At 34.4% G+C, this 26,987-nt stretch overlaps 1 protein-coding gene across 1 annotated transcript in view; it reads right to left on the bottom strand.

The window, feature by feature from the left end:
• The window catches only part of LOC145774492 (uncharacterized), a 48,037-nt gene extending 22,253 nt beyond the window's left edge, over positions 1-25,784 (bottom strand). The window contains exons 1-14 of the mRNA XM_082585750.1: positions 25,634-25,784; positions 17,835-18,007; positions 16,141-16,196; positions 15,231-15,330; positions 14,636-14,791; positions 14,301-14,431; positions 13,604-13,794; positions 10,997-11,166; positions 7,168-7,223; positions 6,272-6,371; positions 5,294-5,449; positions 3,031-3,161; positions 2,654-2,733; positions 1,679-1,804 (exon numbers count right to left, since the gene is read on the bottom strand). Of these exons, the coding sequence (XP_082441876.1) occupies positions 1,679-1,804; positions 2,654-2,733; positions 3,031-3,161; positions 5,294-5,449; positions 6,272-6,371; positions 7,168-7,223; positions 10,997-11,166; positions 13,604-13,794; positions 14,301-14,431; positions 14,636-14,791; positions 15,231-15,330; positions 16,141-16,196; positions 17,835-18,007; positions 25,634-25,784 (1,777 nt within the window). The remainder of the gene's footprint in view (positions 1-1,678; positions 1,805-2,653; positions 2,734-3,030; positions 3,162-5,293; positions 5,450-6,271; positions 6,372-7,167; positions 7,224-10,996; positions 11,167-13,603; positions 13,795-14,300; positions 14,432-14,635; positions 14,792-15,230; positions 15,331-16,140; positions 16,197-17,834; positions 18,008-25,633) is intronic.
• Between the last annotated feature and the right edge of the window lie 1,203 nt (positions 25,785-26,987).

Raw genomic sequence — 26,987 nt, forward strand, 5'->3', positions numbered from 1 at the left:
TTGCATAAGTTGTGCTTAACATACATATCTAATCTCCGGTAAAACAAGCCAACAATATGTCTAGATACAAATATTGCTTATTTTACTTACTTTTGGAAATGGGAAGATGACAGGTTTGTCATAGCTATGATTATAACAATTCAGACGCTTAGAAATTTCCTCAAATAGCAACATATTTGGCCATGTTCTAGTAGGCCGTGGTCCAGCCTACGTAACTTATCTGCTAAATCTAAGTTGATGTGCACTTTATATTCTTTACATGCAAATAGACCTGTTGTTTGAGATGCAACACCAAAATATCGAAGTCAAAACGCATGGCAAACCAATTCATCACACACTATCATGCGCAATATGCGTGATACCACTGACTTGTGATGTAAAAGTTAATGGCCTAGAAGGCATTGTTACCTTACTGTACATACAATAAACCTCATGTCACATTGTGTATTAAAATGAACATAACTTATTGAGCAAATAACTTGGGTTTATATGAAATAAACATACGAGCTCTACGAACATACGAAAAGGCTCTTTGAAGAAAAATAATCAAGTTTAATTATGCCCTGAGAAAAACACGATATCTTTCTGCTGTGGAAATTCCTTTGCTGGAGGTGCTTATGCATTCTTGTTAAACATCATAGCCTCTCAAGAAAAATCCATGTTTCTAAAATGACCCGGAATCTGGGTCCAAAAGTACCCCTTGTTTCCCCCTTTATGGCTGGTGTTAAGAACAATAAAGTTGGAACTAAAGAGCCATTTTATCATTTAATTTTGCAAATAATAATCTCCTTGAAATACCGATTGGTTTACAAATTAATCGAGCAGCGAGTTGCAAGATACAAGTAATCTAATTAGTGGCTTAGGCATCTAATCCAAATGATAATTCCGGATAGGCGACTTTGGAAAACAATGTTTAATCTTATTAGCGCTTTTCGCGTGGGTATTATCACCAAACAATCATATGTCTGAAGCAGGCACGTTATGTTTAGCAACCAAACTCGACCTCTCCAGTGACCTAAATCAATGTCACGACAACTGGTACTGTATACTTGTGTTTCATATTAAAAGACATTATTTCAACGATAAAATAACGACAAGTTATGCATGAACACAAGTTTCTCAAGCCCGCCTGGAAATTTTTATAAAAAAAAACTAAAAACGACTTCAGATAAAAACGTCATAATGACCTCAAGGAAAACCGATTAGCAACACTTGTAAACGCTGGTTGTAGGTGCGGTTGTTTCATCTAGCAACCATTCATAGAATGTCACAGGTCATCAGAGAGAGACTTGGAAGCAACCAAGGTTGTGAATGATTCATTTTATGGTTGCTGTCACTGCTTTAACCCGGTTTGGTATGGGAATTTATCGCAGTCGAGTTTCATTGGAGGATATTACACTTTTGCACTGATTTTATAAATAAAGCAGCATACAATCAAAATATCTTGGTCTTACATACATCTAAAATCAAAAGAAAATTAACCAAATCCAAGAGCACTTCAGTGCTTTTGTACAGCAATACAAGTAACTAAACTATTTTAGCAAACCATTTTTACAATATAGAATACTGTATTTGCAATACGTTTTTATAAATTTAACTTGTCAAAATCGAAGCATAGTTGAGAATCAGAAAGTTTTATTGTGGCAACATCAAAGTTTCTTTCTTTCAACTAACTTACCAGACGTTGCCAGAGGGATTGTCGAATATTCAGGAGTAGTTTCAAGTGGGAGGGTAGCTGGAGAGGGTGTCGTAACAGCAACAGTATTTGAATCAGTCAACTTCATCCGTTTTGTACTTGAATGAACTTCAAAACAGACTCACTTTTAATACATGAGAACATCAACAGTTTCTAATATAAATTTTATCTATGTTTTATTAATTAACCGCTTGAGGCACAATGTTTCGACTTGATTTAAAAAATCACGATGCAATATTGCGAGCATAGAACGCAGTTTTTCCAAAACTAAAAAGGTTTTGCTAATAAAAGTGTACGTATTTTGTTCATACAGTGCTCTTTTCATAAGACTTAGTAGCTCATTGTCACTTTATTTACTGGTTTAGCTTTTTTATAACTCACAGATAAATAAATGGACGTTTTTTAATATCTGCAGTAGTTCAGTCGGGAGTAAAACCATCATAACAAAACTATACGATTGATATATCCTTTGCTATAGCACAGCCTCGACATGATGACACAGCCAAGTTAGAATAATCAAAAAAAGAGAAGACGTAGTTTTGGCTAAAAAAGAATAATTCCAAAAAATCCTGTATTTGCATACAGAGCCTGATGGTCAATGACCAGGCGCTGTCGTGTTAACAAACAGTTTAAACTAATTAAAACTCACAGAATATTCTTAGTTTTGATATATTCTATCCACAATATACGACCAGGCAAAAACATGTACTTGAAGTGCACCACTCTATTGCACAATTGATATTACTTGGAGTGTTAGTATTAAACTTTGTCATCGCTTTGTTTTTGAAACTGGATATTCATCATGTAAACTACAGCCATGTTCAAATAATTAGATTGATCAAAAGTTAATAAATAAGTTTTGTAGCCAAGACATCTGTCTATTGAAAGTGAAATCAATAAAAATGATTTGTAGTTGGGTGCAGGTTATCTGTATGCTGTTGTCATAAATCAACTCACCGTTGCTGGATAACGTTGATCGAAGAATAATTTTCATTGCTTCTATAATTTCGGCGTCAGGAATCACTGCACTATCCGTTCTGCATGAAATATAACATCAGTGTCTTAGTATTAGATCTAAAAATTGTTTTCAAGTTAACTTTTTCCACTTTTGATCTTATGCTTCTTCGGATGAGCTTCTGGGGCGGAGGGTCTATCATTTTACCCCCTCAGATTCACGATGTTCTCAGACAACTACAAATAAACGTTTTGTCGTAATCGTGTGAGCCTCTGGGACTGAGGGTTTATCTTAAACTATCCCTTAACGTTTGATTATGGTATAATGAATGAATGATATAGTTGTGAGTTTGGGGTGACCGTTGCATTATGAGAATTACCTGGATAGCAGGGCATAACCGAACACTACATTCCTTGGTCGTCCGCTCAATCGAACCTCATTGTTAAGGAACCGCGATGTCTTGGAAAACATCACGACAGAAAACGCGTCGCCTGCTTGAGAGCTCCAATCCTATTGTGAAAAAATTGTAGTTTTGGGGTCTTGCCACTGAAGTAACACAATTTTGGATACTGAAAAGTTTGGGTTTTTATCAGGACAAATAAATTCCCTGGTCAAAGAACATCGCACAGCGGTCAAAATTATGGAACATGAAAAGTCAGCCCTTTGTTCACATATGTTAGAAGAGGATCACAAAATTAACTGGTCAGAAACAAAAATTTTGAAAAATGAAAGTAATTATTATCAACGCACCACCGCAGAAAGTTGCTTCATCAACATCACATTCAAACATTGCAATGTACTCAACCGGAACGACGGAAACGTTTTACCAAAACCTTATAAATCATTATTGTCTCGACGTGCAGGCTTCAAGCCTACTTAAACACACTTAACTCAATAAATTACACTAAGAGGTTAGATTGTTGTGCAAATGCCAGCATTTGATGAATGCAAAATAGCAGTACCACCAGTAGGAAACGTTATTGCAATCTAATTTTGTCTCGAATTTCTAGTGGTCTTCAGTGCTTCGAATTTATGTTTATTGTTGGAAGTTTTTTACGTAATTTAACGTCGAAAGTAACCACACATCATTAGCCAATCTTTAAAACATTGTGTTCTATTTCTCTTGCCTTCAATCACACTTTTTCTGTTGGTCGTCACCGCTTCGAATGTTTATGTCTATTGTTGGAAGTTTTTACGTAATTTAACGTGGAAAGTAACCGCTCACACATTATTGACCAATTTTTAAAATATTGCCTGTTTTATTTTTTCTTGCCTTCAATCGCACTGCAGTATATAACCTGGTGAAATTTTATTTTGTATGTTATTCGCTCTGAGGATGTGCATTGTCATGGTGCGCGAAACGTCAGTGAAGCAATAAATCATCTTGTTTGTTGTTAATTTTACTTTCAATTTCATCAGATGAACGTTGCAACTAGTGCTAGAAACGATAATTGTCCTGATGAACACCCAAACTTTTCAGTATTCAACTATCGTTTTCTTACACTAATTTCAACGTTCTTCTGATGAAAACTTTTGCTTTCATTAAAGAAACGTTGCAACTTCTGTTAGAAGCGATGATCTTTGGATTCTAACCAGAAGCGCAGCACCTCAACCAGCTACCCTGGTATTCTTGAAATAATATTTGTTTTTGATACAAGCAAGATTAACAATTTCCCTTTTCATAATTCTGCGGGTGCTGCATCAGCAAATCAAGTTATTACATTTAATATAAAATTTATGAGCGCAAAATCAGATTGCTGAAAGAACTCAGTCTTTAACCTCAATATTCAATTTATACCAAATGCACTTTTTTATATTACAGCTTTTTTACAAATGCATCTTTGTTTTTGGTTGCGATAACTGCCACATGCTTTTATCAGTTAATCTCAAACTTCTGAGATGATAAATAAAGTTTGGGTGTTTAGGATAAAAACAAATCATCTAATGAAATGTAATTATACAATCTTGAAAAATATTTTGTTTTCAATTCTCAAACGATTTTTCGTCGTAAGCAAATATTAAATTAACATAGTAAACAATTAAATGAAAAAAGAAACAAACTTGATATAATCTTATATTCTTGAATGCTAGAAAAGCTTTGCGCTTTAGTAATGCTTGTTCGCTTAATTTGCTTTCCCAGGGTTCATTTGCGTATTAGTTCTAAACGTTACTGCTGCAAGTCACACAAAAGCCAAGCTATGTGGAAACGTGGTCGAAAAATTTAAATTTACAACACAGTTAATCAAATCGAAAGACAAGTATAAGAATGTGTAAAAAATTACGGTCAAATGACTGCCATTTGATTTTTTGCCAAACATGATTTAGTTCGTTGACCGATAAAAAGTTTGGTTTGTATTGCTGATTAAGATTTCTCGAAATCAAACATTTGAACAAATTTTATGACTTACTGGCCTAAAGTAGAAAACAACGCAGTTTTGACTTGAAAATATTTTTGAAACATCAAACATTTTAAGATCCTTGATACGTTATTTAAGTATTTTAAATTTGTAAGTTTTAATCGTTACGACAACAATCCTGGATTTCTCAAACAAAACGTTCTTTACGGTTGAACTGGTCTACCGTCACTTTAATTTTAAATGAGAAATTTAACTTTTATTGAATTGCCAAACTTGTACATTTACCGTATTAGTAATTGTGAAATAAACTTCACAAATTGTTGGATCTCCAGAGTTGTAAACTTGAAATGCATAGAATTTCAAAAACCCATTTCCATCAAAGAGTTTTCCGTCTGTTTTGGTTACATTCCCTTCCCCATCAGCGCCAATGTCTCCGGTAACCTTAGTATTGAAAACATCATGATGTCTGATTAATATTTTTAAAAGTCTTACTCGGATTAAAATAACTACATGAAAAGTTCAACGCATATGCATACTCTAATTTTGGGTGCACGGTCGTTTGGTCGACAGACATTTGGTCGACAGGACGTGTGGTCGACAGGACGTTTGGTCGACAGGACGTTAGGTCGACAGAACGATTTATTTTAGGGTTAGGGTTAGGGTTAGAGTCAAGGTTAGATTAGGGTTATGGTTAGTTAACTAACCCTAACCCTAAAATAAATCGTTCTGTCGACCTAACGTCCTGTCGACCAAACGTCCTGTCGACCAAATGTCTGTCGACCAAACGTCCTGTCGACCAAATGACCGGGTACCCTAATTTTGTACGGTCTAGACTTTAAAACAATTAATTTTCTAATGAACTGCAATAACTAATTAATTGTTAGAGCTTTGGTTGTCAATTTGTTACGATGGAACATGAAAATGTAGGCTACAACGTGACAACAAGAAGTTACTAATCAATCTACAAGCAAATCGGAGGCTAAAATATTAAATTCAAGCTCCCATGTCAATTAATAAATCAAATTCTTAGTCAATTCAATACATATTTTTCATTACTGGTGGGAACAGTCATTTTGAATAACACAAAAAGCCTGATAACCACAAAGCTGATCACTATTGATGTTAAGACTATTAAAAAACGTACGTCTATTTTAAGTTATTTTCTGTTAAAACTGTGCATTGTGCAATCATGTGGCATTAAGATGAGGACCACTGGCAAACTATTGCAATCAACTAACGTGTAAGGAATTGCAGCGTACTTACTCGAATGCTGTATTCATGTTCTTCTTCGTTAGGATTTTTGATGAATGCCAATGTAACAAATGGGTGGATTGATCTTGTTGTTACGTCATAGCGTTCAGCGCTAAAAACACATTTAATTGTGAGCAAAATTGCCACAAAATAGTTAAAATCGCTTTTTGTTTAGATGTAGTTGAAGTATTTTTTCTGACGAAAGCAATGTGGTGGGCTGAAAACGTTCGATTTATTTAATTGTTTTTACAGCAGTTGTTTTTTGTTTCTCCAAATAAAATAAGGTTTGATCTTCTTGTGTTCATTAGTTTTATAAGATGTAGTTTAGCTCTACAAACGTGAATAAATTAAGTTAAAAATGCGTAAACTTTTCATTATTTTTTGTTTATAAAGTTGGTTTTATTTTTATTGATAATTTGTAGAAATAGTTGGAAACAGTTGAACCAACAAGTCCAAATTGTGTGAAGTGTTTATCCATGGACTTCTAAATACTAGACCATGGTTTATCAAAGGTTTGTCCGAACTTGCTGCAAGGACCAAGAAAGATTATCTGATGAACTTTGCATTTATTTTGGTTAAGCTTGGAGATTTCGAGATTTGCAAATTGAGGTGATAAGGTAACATGCAATTTAGGTAGGTCATCTTGATCTTGTCTGTGAAGGTATGATTAATACGTTAGAAGCATGAAAATATTATACTGCTGTGACTCAGCACATCCAAAGAAACCATCCTAAAAAAAGAATAAAACATTACTAGTAGTTCAACTTAAAACTTCTACTAAACCGAACTTTTGACACATTTTTTGTCTCCTTTACGTAGAATGTTTTAAGAAAAATCAACTGAAAGCTACTGAAGCCATTTACAACAAAGTGCAATAGTAAAGCTTCACTTGAGTTCTTTGCAGTTACCTTACGGTGCGATTGTACATTAAATGCTGCATGTGTCCGTCTTCAACAAACTTGACCTGAACACAACAATAATGATATTAATAATAATGTTTTATTTCGCGCCACTTGGGTACAAAATAGTGTCAATTAAAAGTCTGAATAATTGTCAATTTTCAGTCAATTGTGGCAGTTCTTCTGAGCTGTGCTCTGTGAGGGATCGAACCCATCGCATGAAAGGTTGTGCTGGTCGTCCTTAGGTTCTTTTGTCTTGGATCATTTTCGATAAAAATAATAAGTATATTTGTATTTTATTTCAACGATTGTGTTTTGTTGCTTCTATTGTGACAACACACAGTGCAATCCAAATACAAACAATACTCAGTTGAAAGCCGGACACGATCATCGAGTTATCGAGACAGCTGTTTTCATTCGAGCTTATCATTGTTTTCAAATCATATGTTGAATGAAACAAATCAAGCAATAGTAACAATATCTTGTAATAATGAAGCTAACTGCTCTTGGCTGATGCTGAGCTGCGTCGGAGTCTGCCTCGCTTTCTGACCTAGTCTTATTCTGAAACAATCCCTGTTCCATATCTAGAAAGCTAAAACCTCAATTGCTAAGGTAACAGGGATCAGTTGTCAGTAGATGTTACAGAAAATATATTTCGCACTTATTCAGTGCATCGTCAGTTCTGATGAACTGACGATTCATCAGAACTGACCATGATTCAGAACTGACGATGCACTGAATAAGTGCGAAATATATTTTCTGTAACATCTACTGACAACTGATCCCTGTTACCTTAGCAATTGAGGTTTTAGCTTGTAATAATGAAGTTCTAAGATTGATTACTTCACTGGTGGTAAACATAAATTTATTTACACTCAAGTCAATTAAATTCCATTTAGTTATTATAATTAATTTCGACCTAATAAATCATCTTCAGTTAAGATTATTCAAAAAGAATGATTCAATAAATATTAATTTATAAAATATTTTATAAGACCAAGGTAATTTGTGTATCTCGTGATGTGAAAAAGTTACAGAGTAACACTTCAACTAATCCATCATTGATTTTACATCAGTGTTGCAATGTTGAATCAACGTAAAAAAGGACATTAGCTAGTTAGACCCGCACACAAAATAAAAAGAGTATTCTAAACTCCCACAGTTTGAATAACATATCAAGAAATATCTTATTAGATTTGTGTAAATAGTCATGTTCTCATTTATAGCATAGATTCTGGTGGGTTGCGTGGCAGAGTGGTGACAACGACTGCCCGATGTGCCAACGGACGTGGGTTGATCTCGGGCAAAGACACTTATGGCATGCCAAAATAAGCGGAGCAGCTGACTCGAAGACTAATATTGCTGCCTCCAGTTGTCTCTTGCATAGAGCAAGTCGCAGTATGTTGTCGTAATAGGCTCAAAATAAAACATGATTATCTTTAATTGAACATACAGTACCATAGAAAAAAGCTTTGCTGTTACTAATGCACTTTCGTTCAAACCGTATGGTTTTTGTTGTGGGACCTGCCGTTAACTTATGGCAATCAATGTAATATTTCTCACAAATTACAAAAACGTTTTTTGAAAGAGATTGTCGTTTATCTCAATCATGCAAATGACTTTCAGTAATTAAGTGTCTGCGCGGTTTGCCATGGTTGACTTGATTAGTTTTATTTTTACAAGGCCATTGAATTTACAGTTGAAGAATTGCTGAAAGACCAATTTGACTCACAGCCAAGTCGTTTGGAAAGTATGGCTCGATATCGATGTAGGACTATTTTCTTTTTAAAGTTTTTTCTCTTAGCAAAGACAATTAAAAAACTACAGTATGAGATTCAGAGCAATTGATTTAAAAAAAGCACGGACTTGGATTAAATCAAAACTTTTGTTTTTTAATTTTTAAAGTTGGTAAATTATTTTTAGAAACGCGGTCCTTTTTCATTTGTTGATACGTGTAATTTTTAACTACAGTACGTTAGACCTAAAAATTACATTAATTGGTTCTGCAAACGTGTAATTACCAAAAGCATCTGTATTGATTTGCTTATTTTCTCAATGTTTTTCATAGTGCTGTGGTAGTAATATCATAAATGATTGAAAGAAATTAAGTTGAAAAAAATAATTATTTATGAAAAAGTTAGTTTTCTTAACGTCCGTTTAAAGAGGGTAACACTGTGCAGGTGTATGCAGACGAAGTACTTCAGGTGAATCATTCTGAAATTACCTGAACCGCTACTGCAGGTTGGTTTACGTCGTAATAACGTCACAAATGCCTGGTTCTTACGAGTAACAAGTATTCAAAAGACTGAAGCTGTTAATCATGTGAAAATAGGGTAGTTCTCAGTTAATCTTGAAAATTTAGCAAGTAATCTTTTTGAAACAAACTTGAAATTGTCCAGATTGTCATTACAGGTTGTCATTTTGCTTCGAACAGTTTTCGAAATACGTTTGTTTTGAAAATCTTTACAGATTACAGTGTACACAAAACTTTTGGTACTCTGACTTCAATCGTTCTTTATCAAATATCATATACTACATTTTATCTTTTCAATTTAGTATAAAAACTGCAAATTTTGTTGTTTTTGCATGCAGGGCGAATGCAGATCCTCACGGCCCAGGTTTGGCACACTGCCCTGCAGTTAAACCACGCTGGTAGATTATCATTATCACGCAACAGACTGGTTATTTGCCAAAATTATTTTGCGAATTCCTCGAAAGGAAATGGTCAATATCCTTACATGCTTAAGTCGTAGCACGTAAGCAGACCTTTGTGACCTCAAAGTTATTTACGTAGGCTACATTTTGTGAATTGTAAAGTATTTTAATCAATTCTAAACCAAGGCTAACAACCATTGACAAGCACATTTTTGTGGCTACAAAGTCAATGACTTATATATGAAAAGAGTATGCATTATTTGATTCACTAGTGCTCATGTAATTTATCCACTTATTTGCATTCGTAGATGTTCGCAACGCGCAATTCATCACTGCAGAAATATTTAAATTCGTCACTTAAAAGTGCTTGCTTAATTTTTCATTTGTCAGGGTTTTGGCCTCACAAACTGTGCCCAGCGTTCAATTGTTGCACATCATTGGAATTTATGGCAGTAACGTAAGAACTTTCGTTTGACATTTCGTGTGCAATAAAAATGCTCACGTTCGCAAGGATTTTGTCTCAGCTGCAAAAGCGATTTGCGTGATTACTTCATTACAAACTATTTCCGTTGTCTTGGCAAGGGCCTTAGTATACTAATACTGGCACTAAGGAGAGTGCTTAAAACTTAGACAAAAACTATCAAATGCATTTTTAAGAACCTCAATCGCGGCTGGTGATGGTACTGTTATGTATTAATCATTGATATTTGGACAGGTTTAGGTTTATTGATGCATTCTAAAGGATTTGACCAGATTTACACTTAACCAAAATTGCTAGGTTGGCAACACATTTGTAAACTCACACGCCATAATTTAAGACCTTAAAGCATTATTTGTTCATTGGCAAATCGAGGAAGAAGAAAGGGAGAAAAAAAAATACTTTCCTTGCTAAACGCGGTGCTTTCCTCTAATTTTATTGAATATTCAGTGGCAGCTTCAGAAAGTTTGCAATTAGCTATTTAGCTTCTCATTATTGCATTTTTAAACTTCCATTTCTGCACAATAATTGTATATCAAATTACATAATTTACTGAGCCACATTAGCTTAGCACAACATACACTCCCCATTGCCTTTGTCATCAATTGCTCAAATGAGCTTTTCATATGAGAATAGTAAACAAATAATGGTTTCTTGCCTTAAATGAATCGTTTTACTTTTATGCGAAAAATCAAGAACGCTTACCAAGTTTCCGCTGTCGTACATGTCGTTTCCTCCATCCCTTATCATGTTCATGGGGTCACGGAAAGTGTCATAATTGTAGAAGTAGAACTGTTCAATGGCGTTTGTGATATTCCGAGAAGCGTACTCGAATCTTCGGACAAGCTCTTCTAGCGTAATGTTTGCATCATTTGCTAAAGTCCATAAATAAACAGTAAAAGATTATTCCTGTGCTATTGTTTGAATACTAATTCAAACGACCTTTGATTCTTGACAAGTTGAACCAGTTCTGCAAAGTTCAAAGTGTCTTAGACCACTGCAGCACTTCATCAATATGTACATCGCAACCCGATTTGTATTTACAAGCATTATTATTAATTGTGCATATTCGTAGTATTTTTTTTGTTGTTTACATTAATAATTATTACTCTATTTTTTCAATAGTAAACCCAGACAACCACTTTATCTGGTCCAGACCTGTTTGGCCAGATAAGTGCCAGATAATTTAGCTGTCTGGAAAACTTTGCACCAATATCTAGACTCCGCTACATTTTGTATTTAAGCTTATTCAGACCTACCTAGATTTTGACTTCTAAGATTAGATCACCTTTTCATCATTGTTATGTCTAGGAATAAATTTTGTACCCAATCGAGAATGATAAAAACTATTTCAAAAACTTTTAAAATTTACTATTGGTAAGATAAGGACTGCTTATAGTTTGCAGATTGTAAATGTGAAGTGTTGTTGTTCTTGGTGAAAGTTGAGTTATCATCTCTAAACGTAAAATATTAAATGTAATTGTTTGAAAGGACAAACAACTGCGCTGAAATATGCTCCGTCACTTAAAAATTGCGTTCCTAAAAGGTAAATTTCATGGCTATAGTTAAGGACTTGAATGAAGTAAGGAAAATATAAGTTTCAATTATAAATTTTACTTCAGATTTACATCCAATTTAAAAGTCTTCAACATGAAAAGCCTCGTAATGTTTTTAAATAGACTTTGGTATTGGTCACAGCTTGGTACATACGCCACTGAGAGGTCAGAGGACAAGTTTAAACCTCTGCTTAGTTGTCCAGTCAGAAAAATCTGCCTTTTATGTCGTTTCAACGTTTTATAAAGTTACATCAATTCAATAAAAGGCAAGTTTTTATAGCTGCGATAACTACAAATGGTTATGCAGTCGCTTTACAGCAAGGGTTAAATCAGCTTAAAACTTGCAGCAAATTGTGCGACATTAAGACCTTAAATCACTCTTATCACTCAAATTGTCGCTCATAATCACGCAAATACTCGGGTTATTTCTAATGACTGTGATACTTGATCGTATATCAGCAAACCATTCAAAGAACATTGTATTGTGTTCTATCATGAAAACCCTTCTGGCTTTGTTGCAGATAAAATTAAGAAGGTAACAGTTTCGCATAAAAACACGCTTCATTTCTGGATGTCTAAGGAGAAATGTTGTTACATTAGGTCTAATACGTTTTCTAAAAACCGACAAACTAAAACAGCTTACCTCTCAAACACCGCTTCATCGGTATTAAGCTAGTTAAAAATTATTTAGTAACCTTATTAATGACATTTTTGGAAAGGAAAAAAATTAATGCATGTTGCATTTGTAATAATTTCATCAATGTAAGCTCAGTGTTTGCACAATGAAATAAATACATTAATCTGTTTACACTTATCCATCAAAAAAAAAATGCAAACTAGTGTTTAAAGTTTTACATTCCAATGTTTAACTGATGTCTCCCTAGATTATTGTTTGCAAATTCAAAAACCGGATGCAGTGACCATATAGCTATAGATTTGTGCCTTAACTAGAGAAAAAAACAAAAGTTTGCTCAGTTTTTTAATTGGAAACTTACAAAGCTTTATTTTAGATACTAAAATTATAGTAAATATCTCAAAAAACATACACCTATGAATTTTGCTTTCAAATTTAATGTTGAAGGCCTTGGAGTAGCCTATTTCTTGATTAAATTGAATTTTTTTTTGGTCTATCCTAGTTATTAACCGTTATAATTGTTACGCGTTGAATTACAAAGACGTAGGCCAACAGCGACGACAGCTTACGCTCTCTCATGTGTTCCATGAACACATTGTTGTGTGCTCAAAAACTTGCTTGACCAGACAGTTGTGAGCTGAGTCTATCATTGTTGTACCGTACAATTAAGCATAAAAGAGGACATGCGAATTAACTGTCGCTCGCATTCGTATAAACAGGTTTATCGAAGATTTATTTACTGTTCACTGAGCGATAACTGCTGTACGCCGCTGGTCTGACAGTCATGCAGTAGTTTGAGCATGTTATTAACTTACATTCCAGTAATATTTCAACTTACATAGTGTAAAGCAGTAACAAAGTCCAGAGAGTTTGTTTGTTTTAGAGTACGCATGATCAAAATTTAAATCCACTTAACCTCCAACAACAGATTGCATATAGTTTGTTATGTTCTGCAGACATGAAACTGTTTGGTATGTTTTTCGATTTCAAGAGGCGCATAATTTTCATACGTTTCAAACGTCAGATACAATTTTTACTTGTAAATCATCAAATATCTTCTGAAATCAAAACACAATTTTATCTAAGTTTCTTTGGCAGCTACAAGTACTATAGTTTTTGTACCTTCCTGAGGTGTCGTGCTGAAGCGAGGAGTTTGTACTGTGCCAGGCTTTGTTGTTTCTTGTGGAAATAATCCAGTCATTTGTTGAGGTACAGAGGCTTCTGTGAAGGCATCTTGTGTTGGTGAGACTGCTTTCAAGAGTAGTCGCATAACATCTCTTATTTCATGATCCGGAATTAACTCACTTCTGCGTCTGAAGAGAAAAGTAAATTTTTAACAACATTGCACGGAATTTGTTACAACTTTTTTTATTTGCAATTAGTCAATATGCAAAGCAAGCACTGCGTCTGACCTAGACAATACTATAAGACGGGTTGAATTTGCAATTTCTCTTTTTTTATGTATCGTAGCATAGAACATGAAAACTACTTTCTAGATGTTTTTCATAGTGAGCAAATAACCATGTTTATACTTCAACTTTCAACTTAAATTCAGTTAATAATTTATCAAACTTAATTTTTTCTTCCTTCATAACTTTTTATCCTATTAATTTGAATGATACTTTAAGATCACTAAACACAATTTATCCGAACTCTTTGTGACTGACTTGAGGCGATGCAAATGCTTTCCATTGATACAAATCATCATATTAAAAACTTATTTTATTTCCAACACCTCAATGAAATCACGTGAAAATTCTATTTCAAAGTATTCTATTACTGTTTTAAAAAATTACAGTCATTGAAAAGCACGAGTCACCTGGAAAGAACAATCATCCCAAAGTAGATGTTGTGTGGTCTTCCAGATAGCCTGACGATGTTATTTGTTACTCTGGTAGAAGTGGAAAAACGAATAACTCGAAAGACTGTTGGAGCCACTGAATAAAAGTCCTGGAACAATAAGACACACAAACATAGTAAACGTGAATCTTAGAACGCAAGCACAGTGTATTACTTTATTATTACAGCACAATTCGAGTTACAGCAGGCTACTGTATAACTCAGCATAGATTTCGATATGCTTGAAACTGTCTCATATTTGTCATGTTTCCAAGCTGAATAAATAAAATAGACGTGAAAATTGCGGTTGGTTACCTTATTCGATATGGTAAAGAACACTTCACACAAGCTCGGGTCATCCGAGTTGTAAACTTGAAACGAATAATAATCCGCAATTCCATTTCCTTCCGCCACTTGGCCTTTTCCGGTAGCAATTTTTCCTTTTCCGTCAGCTCCCAAGTCTCCATTCACCTACAGATAAATTGTATTCAAGTTTTATATGTCACAGTGTTTACTCGAAAGTAGCATAGGCCTACTGTTTCTTTGCTTTCTCGTTTGTCGGGTAAACACAGTAGTCATTTGATAAAAAAGGAAATAGTTCTGATAAATGTTTTGACGTTTCAATACCAAAACGTCAATACAGTAGTTCAATTTGGTACAGATACCGAACACATTCTAAAGACAATTCGTTTTGAGACAACTTAGTCCAAATTGAGAACATTATTTTAACTTGATATGAGGGAAGTAAAATTGAATGTGTCATGTAAACAATATGATTGACAATAAACCTGCGTTTTGTAAAAGAGAAATAATAATAATCATACATAGCTACTCAATGGGTAAATGCATCTACTGTCTGTGTTTCAATCATCAACATTACAAAGCACGAGTAACTATTAGATGTTCTTACTCTAAATGTATAAAAGTGAGGTTCTTCTTCAGGGTTGCTGATGGCTGCAAGTGCCACAAATGGATTGATGGCCAAAGTAGTGACGTTATATCTGGTAGTTCTAAAATAATACCAATATATTTTTAAGTAGTGATAATACATCATGTTGTGTTTTACCGCCATTGCGACAACAGACAGTGCAGTACCATTACAAGTGCAACACAACAGAAAGCAGTGAAGATACATGTAGTAAAACTTATTGTTATAACGTGTCTTGCCGAGACACAGCAGCGTGCTCTTGAGCGGTGTCGAACCAACGCCCTTTCGAACGTCGAGCAGACGTTCTCACAACCAAGCCACACAGCAAACCAGAAACCAAAATAGAATCTTCAAAGCAGATGTACAACTTATGAGTCAATAGGCCAGGTACTAGCAATGATTCTGAAATTATGATCCTCATTGGACACCAGAAAGCAAGTATGACGAATAGAAATGGCAGTTTGGCTTCGAGTACAATTCTGACTAATTTTGAAACAGACGAGTCGCTACGTTTGCTTTGCATCAACAAATTATGCAATCAATCCTGTGTTCGTTTTAAGCCGAAGCAAAACTGATATCAGATCTGAACTAAATGCTTAAACCTACTAGTGACAATTTCATCAAATCTGTTCAAAAATCTGATGCTTGTAATTTTAACGCCTACAGTGATGTTGTCATAACAAAATACAAAACAAACAAGAGAAACTCTGCAGCATAACTGAACTCTAAAAAACTATTTGCTTTGATGTCTTAAAACATAATAAAATTTTCAATTAGGTTTTGTATTCAGTGCTTTTCTTCGGTAACACTCCCAGAACTGTAGGCTAACCAAAATAAGATGCAACTACATTATGCAGTAACCTACATCGCCGTATATCATCCAAACACTTACGTAATTGTGGCGTTATATTCTAGATTATGACGCCGTCTTCCTTCAACAAATCTTATCTGGAATTAAAAGTTTATCTTGTGAGAAAGTAATTAAGCAAGTCATCTATAAACGTAGCCAATTGCAGACCATGCATTTTACAAAAATAGTCTACTCTATGTGCATAACACACTTTTAAATTATCGTAATCATATTTTGCTATTAAAAGCTAGATGACGTAAATGTGACAATATAATAAATTGATGGAAAAAAATACGAATAAAATTAAACACAAGAAAGGTATTTTATGCATCTTGCCTCAGACGGCCATATGAAGGGAACGGCTTACTTGGCTTTCAATGCGAACAATCTCATTTATGAATTTTTATATAGTTGTGAAGTTATATTGTTGTTGTATCGTCCAAAAAGAGTTTCAAAAATAGACACGTGGCTTGTTGTTGTTATAAACAATTGTGAATTGATTAATTTGCTTTACCTTGGATACCACGCATTTTTGCTGAGGCACTATTTTATAAAACCATAAATCATGTCATTTCACCCAAATGCACCAGCGTTGAAACTTGCATACCAAAACAAGAAGATTTATTAAACATCATTTTTTTTAATTTAACTATTTATAATCGGAATCCAATCTTTTTGAAACAGTCAACTATCAAATTGACGTGTTTTTATATTCAAACACATCGTAGCCGGCAGCCTTTAACAATCAAACGTCGCTATATTTTGCAATGCGCTATGAAATCTTCAATCAAGTTTGCTAGATAAATGTCATTATTGTGGCGCTCATACCTTTATCAAGTCACAAAACCGGTTGTCGTAGATTAATCGACATTGTAATTGTACAAAAACCTGATTGTCTGAGAATGACTAGACAGATTTAAATATTCTAACTTTGTCAGTAATATTACAAATAAATATAATACTTGTTAATGTGGGAAATGTTTTGTCCCAAGTATAAATTATTGACACTCTTGAACGAGAAACTGCCAAAAACTTTAGGTTTGGCATTTGACGTATTTGCAAAGCTCTCAGTGATCAATTTCTTGTAATAGCACGTTTGTTCCAGAAAAATATATTTTTTGTGCAAAAATTGAAGTATTTTGTAGATTTGATAAGTTTTGTCCATTCAAAAATCATTAGATTTTCACACGACTTTGGTAGATTAATTGAAACAGGTCAGGTATATATTGGCTTTATAGAGGAAACTTTGGTCGGCCAATATATTTCATCAATAAAATTCAGGATGTTTTCTGCCACTCAATCACTAAATATCTTTGCTGAAGAAGCGTAGTAGGCCTACTTGCTTTGATTTTTTGTATGTTAGTCCAGCATATCGGCAGTCATATCACGTTTTATAAAACTATTTGTTTATATATTTGCAGCGTCTTTCATAATTGCGACTGAAATCATGTCAATAGCGCTGGATTGGTTACCATCACCCAAGCTACACTGAAATTCATCATGGTCCTGTCTTTGCGTATCTAAACGATAGTTAATTTTTGTTGCAACATTTCACAAAGTTTGCCCAGATACCTCAGTTGGTTAAGGGCCTGACTTTCTGCACTTTGAAACAACCGCAAAGGTAAGAGGCGCGGATTTCATATTCAAGCTGACAAATTTCAGTCTAAGTGCTTGGGTTTTTTAAATTAGCCTAATTGTGACATGAATAATTAGATTTTAATCAAATCGTTCTTTACCATATTTCCATTGTCGTACAAATCGTGGCCTCCATCTTTAATGAAATTCATTGGAAATTTATTGGAATCATATCGATAAGGTTGATATGACGTCACAGCGTTGGTGATGTTGGAGGATAGGGCTGCCAGGTTTTCAATTACTTTGTGGAGTTGAAATCCATTGCTTTTAGTAGCTATAAAGGATTGTAAATTATTATGTCATGAATGAGTAAAGTTTAGTTTTGAAGACACATGAGAACTTTTGTTTTAATTTTGCATCATAAATGTGAAAAAATATAAATCCAAAACAATCAGTCTCGACAACATTGACATGCAACAAGAGATCTGCGATGGAATTTACTTTGAACTGCGCGGCATTAAAAGGACTTTTATGAAACTAATATAACAACTATCATTCAAAGTGGATTCACAATCGACACTGTCTTTGTGTACGTCACAGGAATAATAACATTTGAAATTAATTCACAGATGCTTCATTAACTCGTGTTAAATGGCAAGTGTTCCTTCACTGTGGACTGTTCGGGAAATCACTATACTGCACCTTCTGCTGCACTATTTCATCATGCTATTATTAGAAATAGCAGATTGTGTGTTCACCGTAATACTTGTTAGCATGTTACCATATACAGACAAGTGGTACTAAAGTAAATTCAAGGAAAACATTGAAAGTTACAATGTAAATGCAAGTCATATGTCATACTTTTTCCGCTCCAAAATAAACCAGTGAAGAATATAGATAAAAGAATTGCCTTCATGTTCTTTATGTGGCGTGTTAACTCCAAATGTAATTAAATCCCTAACCTAGAATTCTGTTTAACCCAAAGAACCTATTAATAAATATAATGAACATAAATGTCATTAAAATTTTCTTCTAACGCATATATTGGTAAAATGACGCACAGGAATACATTCGATTGACTGGAATTATTCAGTAAATCCAGATGATTTCAAAAGTGGCCCTTAACATTTTCGAGTTTGCTTGTTCACAAGAAATACAGTAGTATCGCACGACATCTTAATGGTATTAGTTTAAACCATGCAATAATGGAAGAAAGTTTTGGACGACTGAAGTGCTTCAAATAATCGTTTTGTTATGGTGACAGTGCATTATTATTTCATTTTTGTTGCTTGCTCTTAGAATGCATGTTTATTCTGCGTTTGCTTAGAGAAAATCACTAAAACGTTCCGAGAAATTAAATTAATGGTTTTCTTAAAATAAATTCTAATTTATTAGAAATTTTATTTACAGTAGATTTACAATAAGACGCGTTTTCAATTCTTTCTTTTAGTAAATCTACAGTATGTATATTTGTGTACCATCAGCATTATGGATGGAATTCTTTTCATGCCTTATCCAATAAAATTTAACAAAATCATAGGAGTCCTACTGCTTCTAAACTAAGCCTGCTATGTTTGCTAAACTAAAATGCTTTGGCTTATAACTGAGCGATGCAAAGCAACACATTTTTAAAACATGTCACTAATTCTAAAACAGGCAAACTAAAAGCGAGAAAAAGTAAAAACTATGCAAGTATTGTTTACGTACGTCGTCCATTATTAAATCTATTTGTAGTTTACACCAACAAAGCAAATGGAACCTGGTACGCTTTATGACTCCATAAACATATTTCATCGAAAACCAATAAGTTGTTTTGAAATATGAAAAAAAATTTCATTTCAAAACGGTTCAATATTTATTCATTATAAGTTTAGAAATTATATGAAATTATAGCAAAAATAGTATAAAATTAGAATAGAGTCTGTCTTTCGAAAAACAGCCATCCTTTGCAATCTAAGTTGTACGTGGATGTCCTTTGTACGTTGTTCTAATAAATTTTATAAGAAAAGAAAGAAGCTTCCAAATTTTGAGGTATTTTAATTTTTTTTTTTCTGACTTTACTGAGCATTAGCCACTGTACATTGTAACAATTTCTATTATCTTGTTTTTGCTCTTCTGTCATTACTGATGATCACAAAAATATGACTGTGGCTTTCTACAGAACGAATGCATCTGTGGCTCAAGCGTGGCTACTCCAAATGAAGAGTCACGCTTTTGAATAACGTTTATATTCGCCAACTGGCAAAGGCTTTCTTGCACTTTAATTATGCTTATTGTGTTTGAAAGGTAGCGTAAAGGCCGCATTGCACAATGTAGACAAAGTGAAAATAAGCACGTGAATTCCTCGTTATTAATTGATTCGTGATAAACCACATGAAACTATCCGCTCGTGTGATAATGAAGCTTTCTAAACAGTTTCAACCACTGTTACGCTAATTGCGCTTTAAGCGGCACTTCTGTGGATAGATATATTAACAGACGGCAACACTTCAACAAGCAGACACCTCACTTTGTCAATTTCGGTCACCAGCCTAAGTCAGTGGTTCAAAGCCTCTACAAGTAAAACAAATTGTCTGGATTAAGCTCTCAAAGAAGCTTTCTCTGTTCAAGGAAAAAAATTTCGCAACATCATTTACTTGAAGTGTTCCGTTTGCAGTTATTTATTTATCTTATGGCACTGATACTGTCTGTTGCAAAATTTTTATATCATACTGCAGTAACCAGTGATTCAAAATTGTCTATCACCTTATCTGAGCTGCGGTCTTTGGCACTTTCTCATTGGATGCACACTGTAGTTTACGTTTTTGTTTTATGTACGTTTTATTTCGCATCCAAACAAAACTAAATGATCATCCATCCATCCTATCAATAACAAATTCAAACCGAAGTCTTTTTATGCAACTGCTCTTATAACAAATATTTTTGTAACTTGCTGCCTCATACGCGGCATCACTGACTACAACCTCTTCTTCATATTGGCTCATTTATGGCAATCTTGTTGGTTAGTTTGCAGTATTCTACCCTACAATACTTGAGTTTTATAGGTTGCTCCTGTTTCGATATGGCAGCGAATTGACCAGAGAAATAATCCAACTTTAAGAAATAAAGCAAATTAATACTACAGTGCCCTTGAAATCTTTTTACACAACCCGATCTTGAATCGAAGTTGGGTTAATCAGGTGCAGCTTTAGTAATATTAATCCAGTCATCAGGACCTACTTCGAAAATACACTTTTTAATTTACTAGCTATGCCTTTACGAATTGTTCAAAGAGCTTCGTACTAACTTTGAAATCAATGTCTTGCCTATCAACCAAGACCTGAGGCGCTTTACCGCACTTTGTAAGATTAATCAAAGCAGAAGCTATCATACAGCTCTTTGGCAACATTTTTAATACACAAACATACACTCCAGGCTAATCTAAGTTCACATAAGCGACACAAGTATGACTTTTAATCATTGAAATTACTGTCTGTAGACAACTATGATCCAAGTAACACGAAGTTATAAATACACCACCAACGCGCTAATGTTGACATTGCAAAACACAGCTCTGTGAAAATCAAATTGACATTGCATTACACGATTTCCATATAGCCACATTCGACTGAACCATGCAAACAAGTGCAAGTAAGAACAGTAAAGATTTTTCAATTAAGTTTGTGTGCATTTTCTTTACTGAAATTTTTTGTAAATTTATTTATTGTCTTTATCCTCTTTCCATAAGAACTTTGGGTCCAAGAATTCATCCAATTCATTGTACACATCTTATACAATCATTCACAGACCAAACCATGCAACAGGCATTTAACAAAATATACAGGAATTAATTAAACATTTCAAATTTTATTTTTTTGTTTGTTTTGTTGAATACCATGTCACTGCTTGGTTTTATCGGCTTAGGATTCAATAAAGATACCTCTCTGCTAAATTTGTATTACACCATCAGTGGCGGATTTAAAGGCTGGAAAAAATGACACGTTTGGTCTTTTAGTCATAAAATATAATGATGCTTCACAAAAAATAAAAATAAATAGAACATTCAACTCGTCACCTCTTGATAATACCTACAGAATAAACTGCACCAGCCTGTCATACTAGAGTAAACCACTTCGGGATTTAACCTAGCTCAAAGATTTACAGATAGTTATACATTTAATAGGTATACAGATACAATAGAAATTATTTCACAACAGTAAAATAACTTTCCAAGAATAATAGAATGAAGCTTTGCGAAAACGTCGGAAAATAAAAGTAAAACATTTTTTTAACCACAGGCTTATAAATCTAAGTGACACCTATTCCAAGCGTAGGTTATTATGGTGAGTTACAATTACAACGCATCAAGGTTTTCAAAAAAATCCTTATATATAAAAAAAATTATATACATATTTTATACAATCATACACAGACCAAACCATGCAACAGGCATTTAACAAAATATACAGGAATTAATTAAACATTTCAAATTTTATTTTTTTGTTTGTTTTGTTGAATATCATGTCACTGCTTGGTTTTATTGGCTTAGGATTCAATAAAGATACCTCTCTGCTAAATTTGTATTACATCATCAGTGGCGGATTTAAAGGCGGAAAAGAATGATACGTTTGGTTTGGTCTTTAGTAATAAAATATAATGCTTCACAAAAAATAAAAATAAATAGAACATTTAACTCGGCACCCATTGATAATGCCCACAGAATAAACTGCACCACCTTGTCTTGCGAGAGTAAAGCACTTCGGGCTTAAACCTAGCTTAAAGCTTTACTTTTCCATAACAATAAAACAACTTTCCAAGAATAATAAAATGAAGCTTTGCAAAAACATTGGACAATAAAAGTAAAACAAACTTTTAACCACAGGCTTATAAAACTAAGCGACACTATACCAAGCGTAGGTAATTATGGTGAGTTACAACGCATTAAGCTTTACAAAAAAATCCTTTTATATGAAAAAAATAATTAAAAAAAGATTGCAAAAAGTTATTCTCCTACAACAGACACACAGCTACATAGAGAACAAAATTTTTTTATAACAATTTTGATTTTCTACATTCCAAGTAACGACTCATTGCTGTGATCCTTTCACTGACTTTGAACGATGGTTTTGTTTGCCGGCGTGCTGACCCGAACACTATAAGACTGCCACAGGATTGTATTGGAAACATGGCTTAGCTTAACTCGCGGCTTAATTTTCACATAATAATCTCTACAGCAGCAAGCACTCGGATGGCTTCTCCGCCTTTTCGTAAAATCAAAAGAGAAAGGCTTGTTTCAGCGCCACTCGCTTAGGTTGACGTAAAATCAGATAAAGTACAAAAAACTAAATAAACTAAGCAAGAAAAGCAAGCTATTGCAAAAGGATACCACAACCTACTTTAAAAGATTGAGTTTGAAGGTTTTGATTAAAAAAGATTATATTGGAAACCTCATTTTTCGCTGTAAATAAAAAACTGTTTTTTATTATTATAAAATGGATAAACTGCTGTTTTAGCCCCCTCCCTCGACTACATCAAATCGGAAATGACAGAAAATATTTTTAACGTTATTGCATGGACTCAGTTTAGAAATAACCAAAGTGATATACTAAAGATACATGGTCCAAACCTAGATCAAACACGAAGATAATGAACCGATGTATAGCGAGCAAATATAGCTCAAATTTTGAGAAGCAAATTTAATTTTTATGATGAGCTTCGATGTTATCACAATAGTCTAAGCCCACATTAGCACCATCAATACCATATCGTGCAATGTGGTGCCCTGTCTTCATCTTGTGCGTGCGGTCAGTGTAACATCGGTAAGAAACATGCTTGAAATTCCCGCTGCTGAACGTGTGTTAGATCAAAAACAACACAAACCAGTTCAGCAACATTCTAAATGTTCTTCGTCAAACTCACCGTGTTAAAAATACTTTCTGTAAAAACGGTACCTCATAATCAATCGCACTTCTGCCACTGTAACATCTTTTTTTTTTTATCTGCAATGAATGACGCTTTTGTGATTAATAAAGTGGTCTATCACGTTTATCCAATATTCGCTCACCAACTTATCAGTCAAGGATTGAAGTACTCTGCCTTGTCATCAAGCGTCTAGTATTGATGGTTTCACTAGGAATCATCTTCACGTCTTTAACCAACCATCATTGATTTACCATCCAACCAGTGGTAGGATTCGGCCGGTTCGCACGGGTTCGCGCAACCACTTCCTAAAATTAAAACAGTTTGCAGAACCGGCTTATCTCCAATTCCTGAACTGGACCTGGTATAATCACCGTAGGCTTACGCAAGGTTGCTGGATATGGTTAATTTTAGCCAAAGGGCTAATCGGCGTGCTGAGTATAGCTAAAGATATTTTACAATGGATAAGTAGGTGAACCGATTGCTAAGTAGATTGAATTCTGTCACTGCATCCAACCAATATAAACCAAGCTTGTCGATTGGGATTTGATTAGTTCATGTTGTGGTTTGGTTCTTTGCTAAATGTTTACAAGCCTTTAATACTGTCATTCCAATGTGGATTTGCTTTAAAATAAAAAAACACAAGTAAAGAAGTAATAAAGTCATACTCAAATGTTCATAGTAGCCTATGACATTCTCAGCCGCTTCGGTATTGCCAAAGCGAAGATAGAATATTAGGTCTTCAATTAAGGTAATATTTTCATTTTTCTATTCATGATCTAATTTCCTGTGTGCGGTTAGCAGTTGACCTCTCGTTTTGGGGCTGTTTTTACTAGAAGGTTTGTGGTTTGTACAAATGATAACCAATAAAATGGTAACACAAGTTGTCATTATTCTGATTGCCGGGCAGAGATTTATCATATGTTTGAAGATTTTAATTTTCTACTGCTGTAGATTAGATTTGGCAAAAACGAAAAGACTATCTACCTAACAAAAACCATATTTTTCGTATTGATTCAAGAAATACAAAACGTCTACAGACGCGTCACTGAACTTGGTGAAAAGAACAGTTTGCTAATTGGGTAATTGGGTAACATCTTTTGATACCTCCATTGGCTAGATTAATGGAATGTAAAAAATTTAGTTCATAAACATCACAGCTGTTTAGTTTAGTTTTTATTTCTGACCATCACAACAACAACAAAAAACACATATGACAAACATAGCAGAGGTCTACAAAAGGTAGAAGCGACAAAACGCGGACGTTATAACGTGCATGACACCAAAGCAGAACAATCAGTTTGCACGTTCGCAGATCAAGCTGATCGAACTATTGAAGAAAAAAGATAAATATTTGTCTCCTAATTGTACATTAATTTTCACAAGCTTAATTGTGACTATTTCGTATGTCATAATGGTGATAATGACAGTGACAGGGAGATTTAGAGGTTACTTTTGGATCGGACCCCGGGATGATTATAAGGACCGAAATCTTTCCAAGGAGCCGGAAACGCGAGAAGCCACCGGGTATTCTTTAGATATAATGCGCTTTTCTTAGAAGTGTCTTCATTGGGTCCCGAGGATCTCATGGGCACTGGGCCCAAAATATTTTCTCAAAGACCCCGGGTATAATCCACTGCCCTGTACCACCAACTCACTTGTTGTAAAACAATTAGAAAAATGTGGTCACATGTAAGTTACAACAAGTTTAGTTGCACACATAAGTTAATGTTGGCAGGAGAAAATTGGACTATTTTGAAATGTTTATCATTGCAGTTTTTGTGTTTGAGTGTCATTGGATTCCGCAGTAATTAAAAATGTTGATACAAGTTTATGTAACAATTGCCGTAAAAAGTCCAAAACAAAATCTGATAAATCACGCAAAAAAGATACCATTGGTACCGTTGCTATTTTTAAAATGTAAATTTTATTTTTGACTCTTTGTTGACAGCGATTCTACTACAACTTTCAAACTAATCTGATAATGATGCTTTAAAGCTAATGCGAACTCCGGCGTGATGTGGTCTTATGCAATTGTGTTTTTTTATTATAAGGAACATACTTAGCTCTTTTTCACTTCCAGTGACCAACGTTACAAGAGGAAGCAGCCGTTTGATGGCAAGATCAATCATGTAAAAATAACAAAAGAAGTTCAAAGTGTGGTGTTGCATTGATGCGATATTGGACATAAAGAGAATGAAGTAGAAAGCCATTGTAGTTGAAAAAGACATAACATCAAATTTGATAAGTTTCCTCTCAGACTGAAAATAATTTTATGAAGATTAAGGCCTGGCAGCTTTATGCATTGGTAGAGGCTTTAAATCCTTGATGCATACCCTGCCATTGGTAGATTGGGTTGTTCAATTGTTGCTTAGTGTTGTCATTCACCAGGTTCCATTGGATATAAAACACCCTTTGAAGTGCCTTGGTCAAGCGCACCCTCAAAGATTTGAACCATTATTGTCTAACCTTGTCGTTTTTGTATGCAAATTTTCTGATCTGACGCAAGTCAGATCAGACAGCTTGGTCGTTTATAGTTTTTGCTTGCAGTTACGGTTGTTTAAGTCTAAGGTTCAACTGCACTCACCGAGCATTGAACCAATGGCGGTATCTTACCATCCATTGCTTTGTTGGAAGAGCATATAGCGATGCTTTGAGCTTGTGTTATATTAATGCAAAATGTTCAAGGACTTGCACACAGGCACCTACAGATCGCCTGATTTACAATGCAGCGAAGATTATGGACTCACATCCATCGCGCAAACTTATGATATCAAAACACTTCTCAGTATTGCCGCAACATCAGGTCTCTGCTTAAATGATTGATACAGTGATGATTAAAAATAGTTTGTTTTTTTTTTACTCAACAACTACTAAGATTTTGTTTGAGTTTATTTGATTTTGTATCTGATCTATGATGTTATCACATTATTTGTCAAATTGTTCTCACCCGTTTACAGAACTGTTAGACTCTTTAAATTTTTAGTACTACCCGACATGAAGTTCACCGATGCTTACCAACAGCAAAGAACGCTACAATGTGATGTTCCACAGCTGGTTTAGTATTTCAGTAAAGTTGCTTTTGGCAGCTACAAACAAACAATTAAAGACCTGATTTTACTCACACTTGATTGAAGCATTTACGTGGCTTCATCATCAAAAAATCAGCACATTGTTTTCCAAAAACCGCTACACATGACCAGACGGTGTTTGCAACCAGCTCAACTTGAGCCTCAAGCATAGAAAGGAGTCGAAAGTTTGCTGTTTGTTGCTCAGTTTCACAAGTTTGGAAAACATTTTTATTGCCAATTCAGTGAAGATTAGATGATTGGTCTTTCCACCAAACCAGGTTTACAAGACCTTTGTGAGCAGTCGCTGAGAGTTGTAGTATAATTCTTAAAACTATCTAAACAAAT

This window comes from Aplidium turbinatum, chromosome 7, assembly GCF_918807975.1.
Source record: "Aplidium turbinatum chromosome 7, kaAplTurb1.1, whole genome shotgun sequence".
NCBI lineage: Eukaryota > Metazoa > Chordata > Ascidiacea > Aplousobranchia > Polyclinidae > Aplidium > Aplidium turbinatum.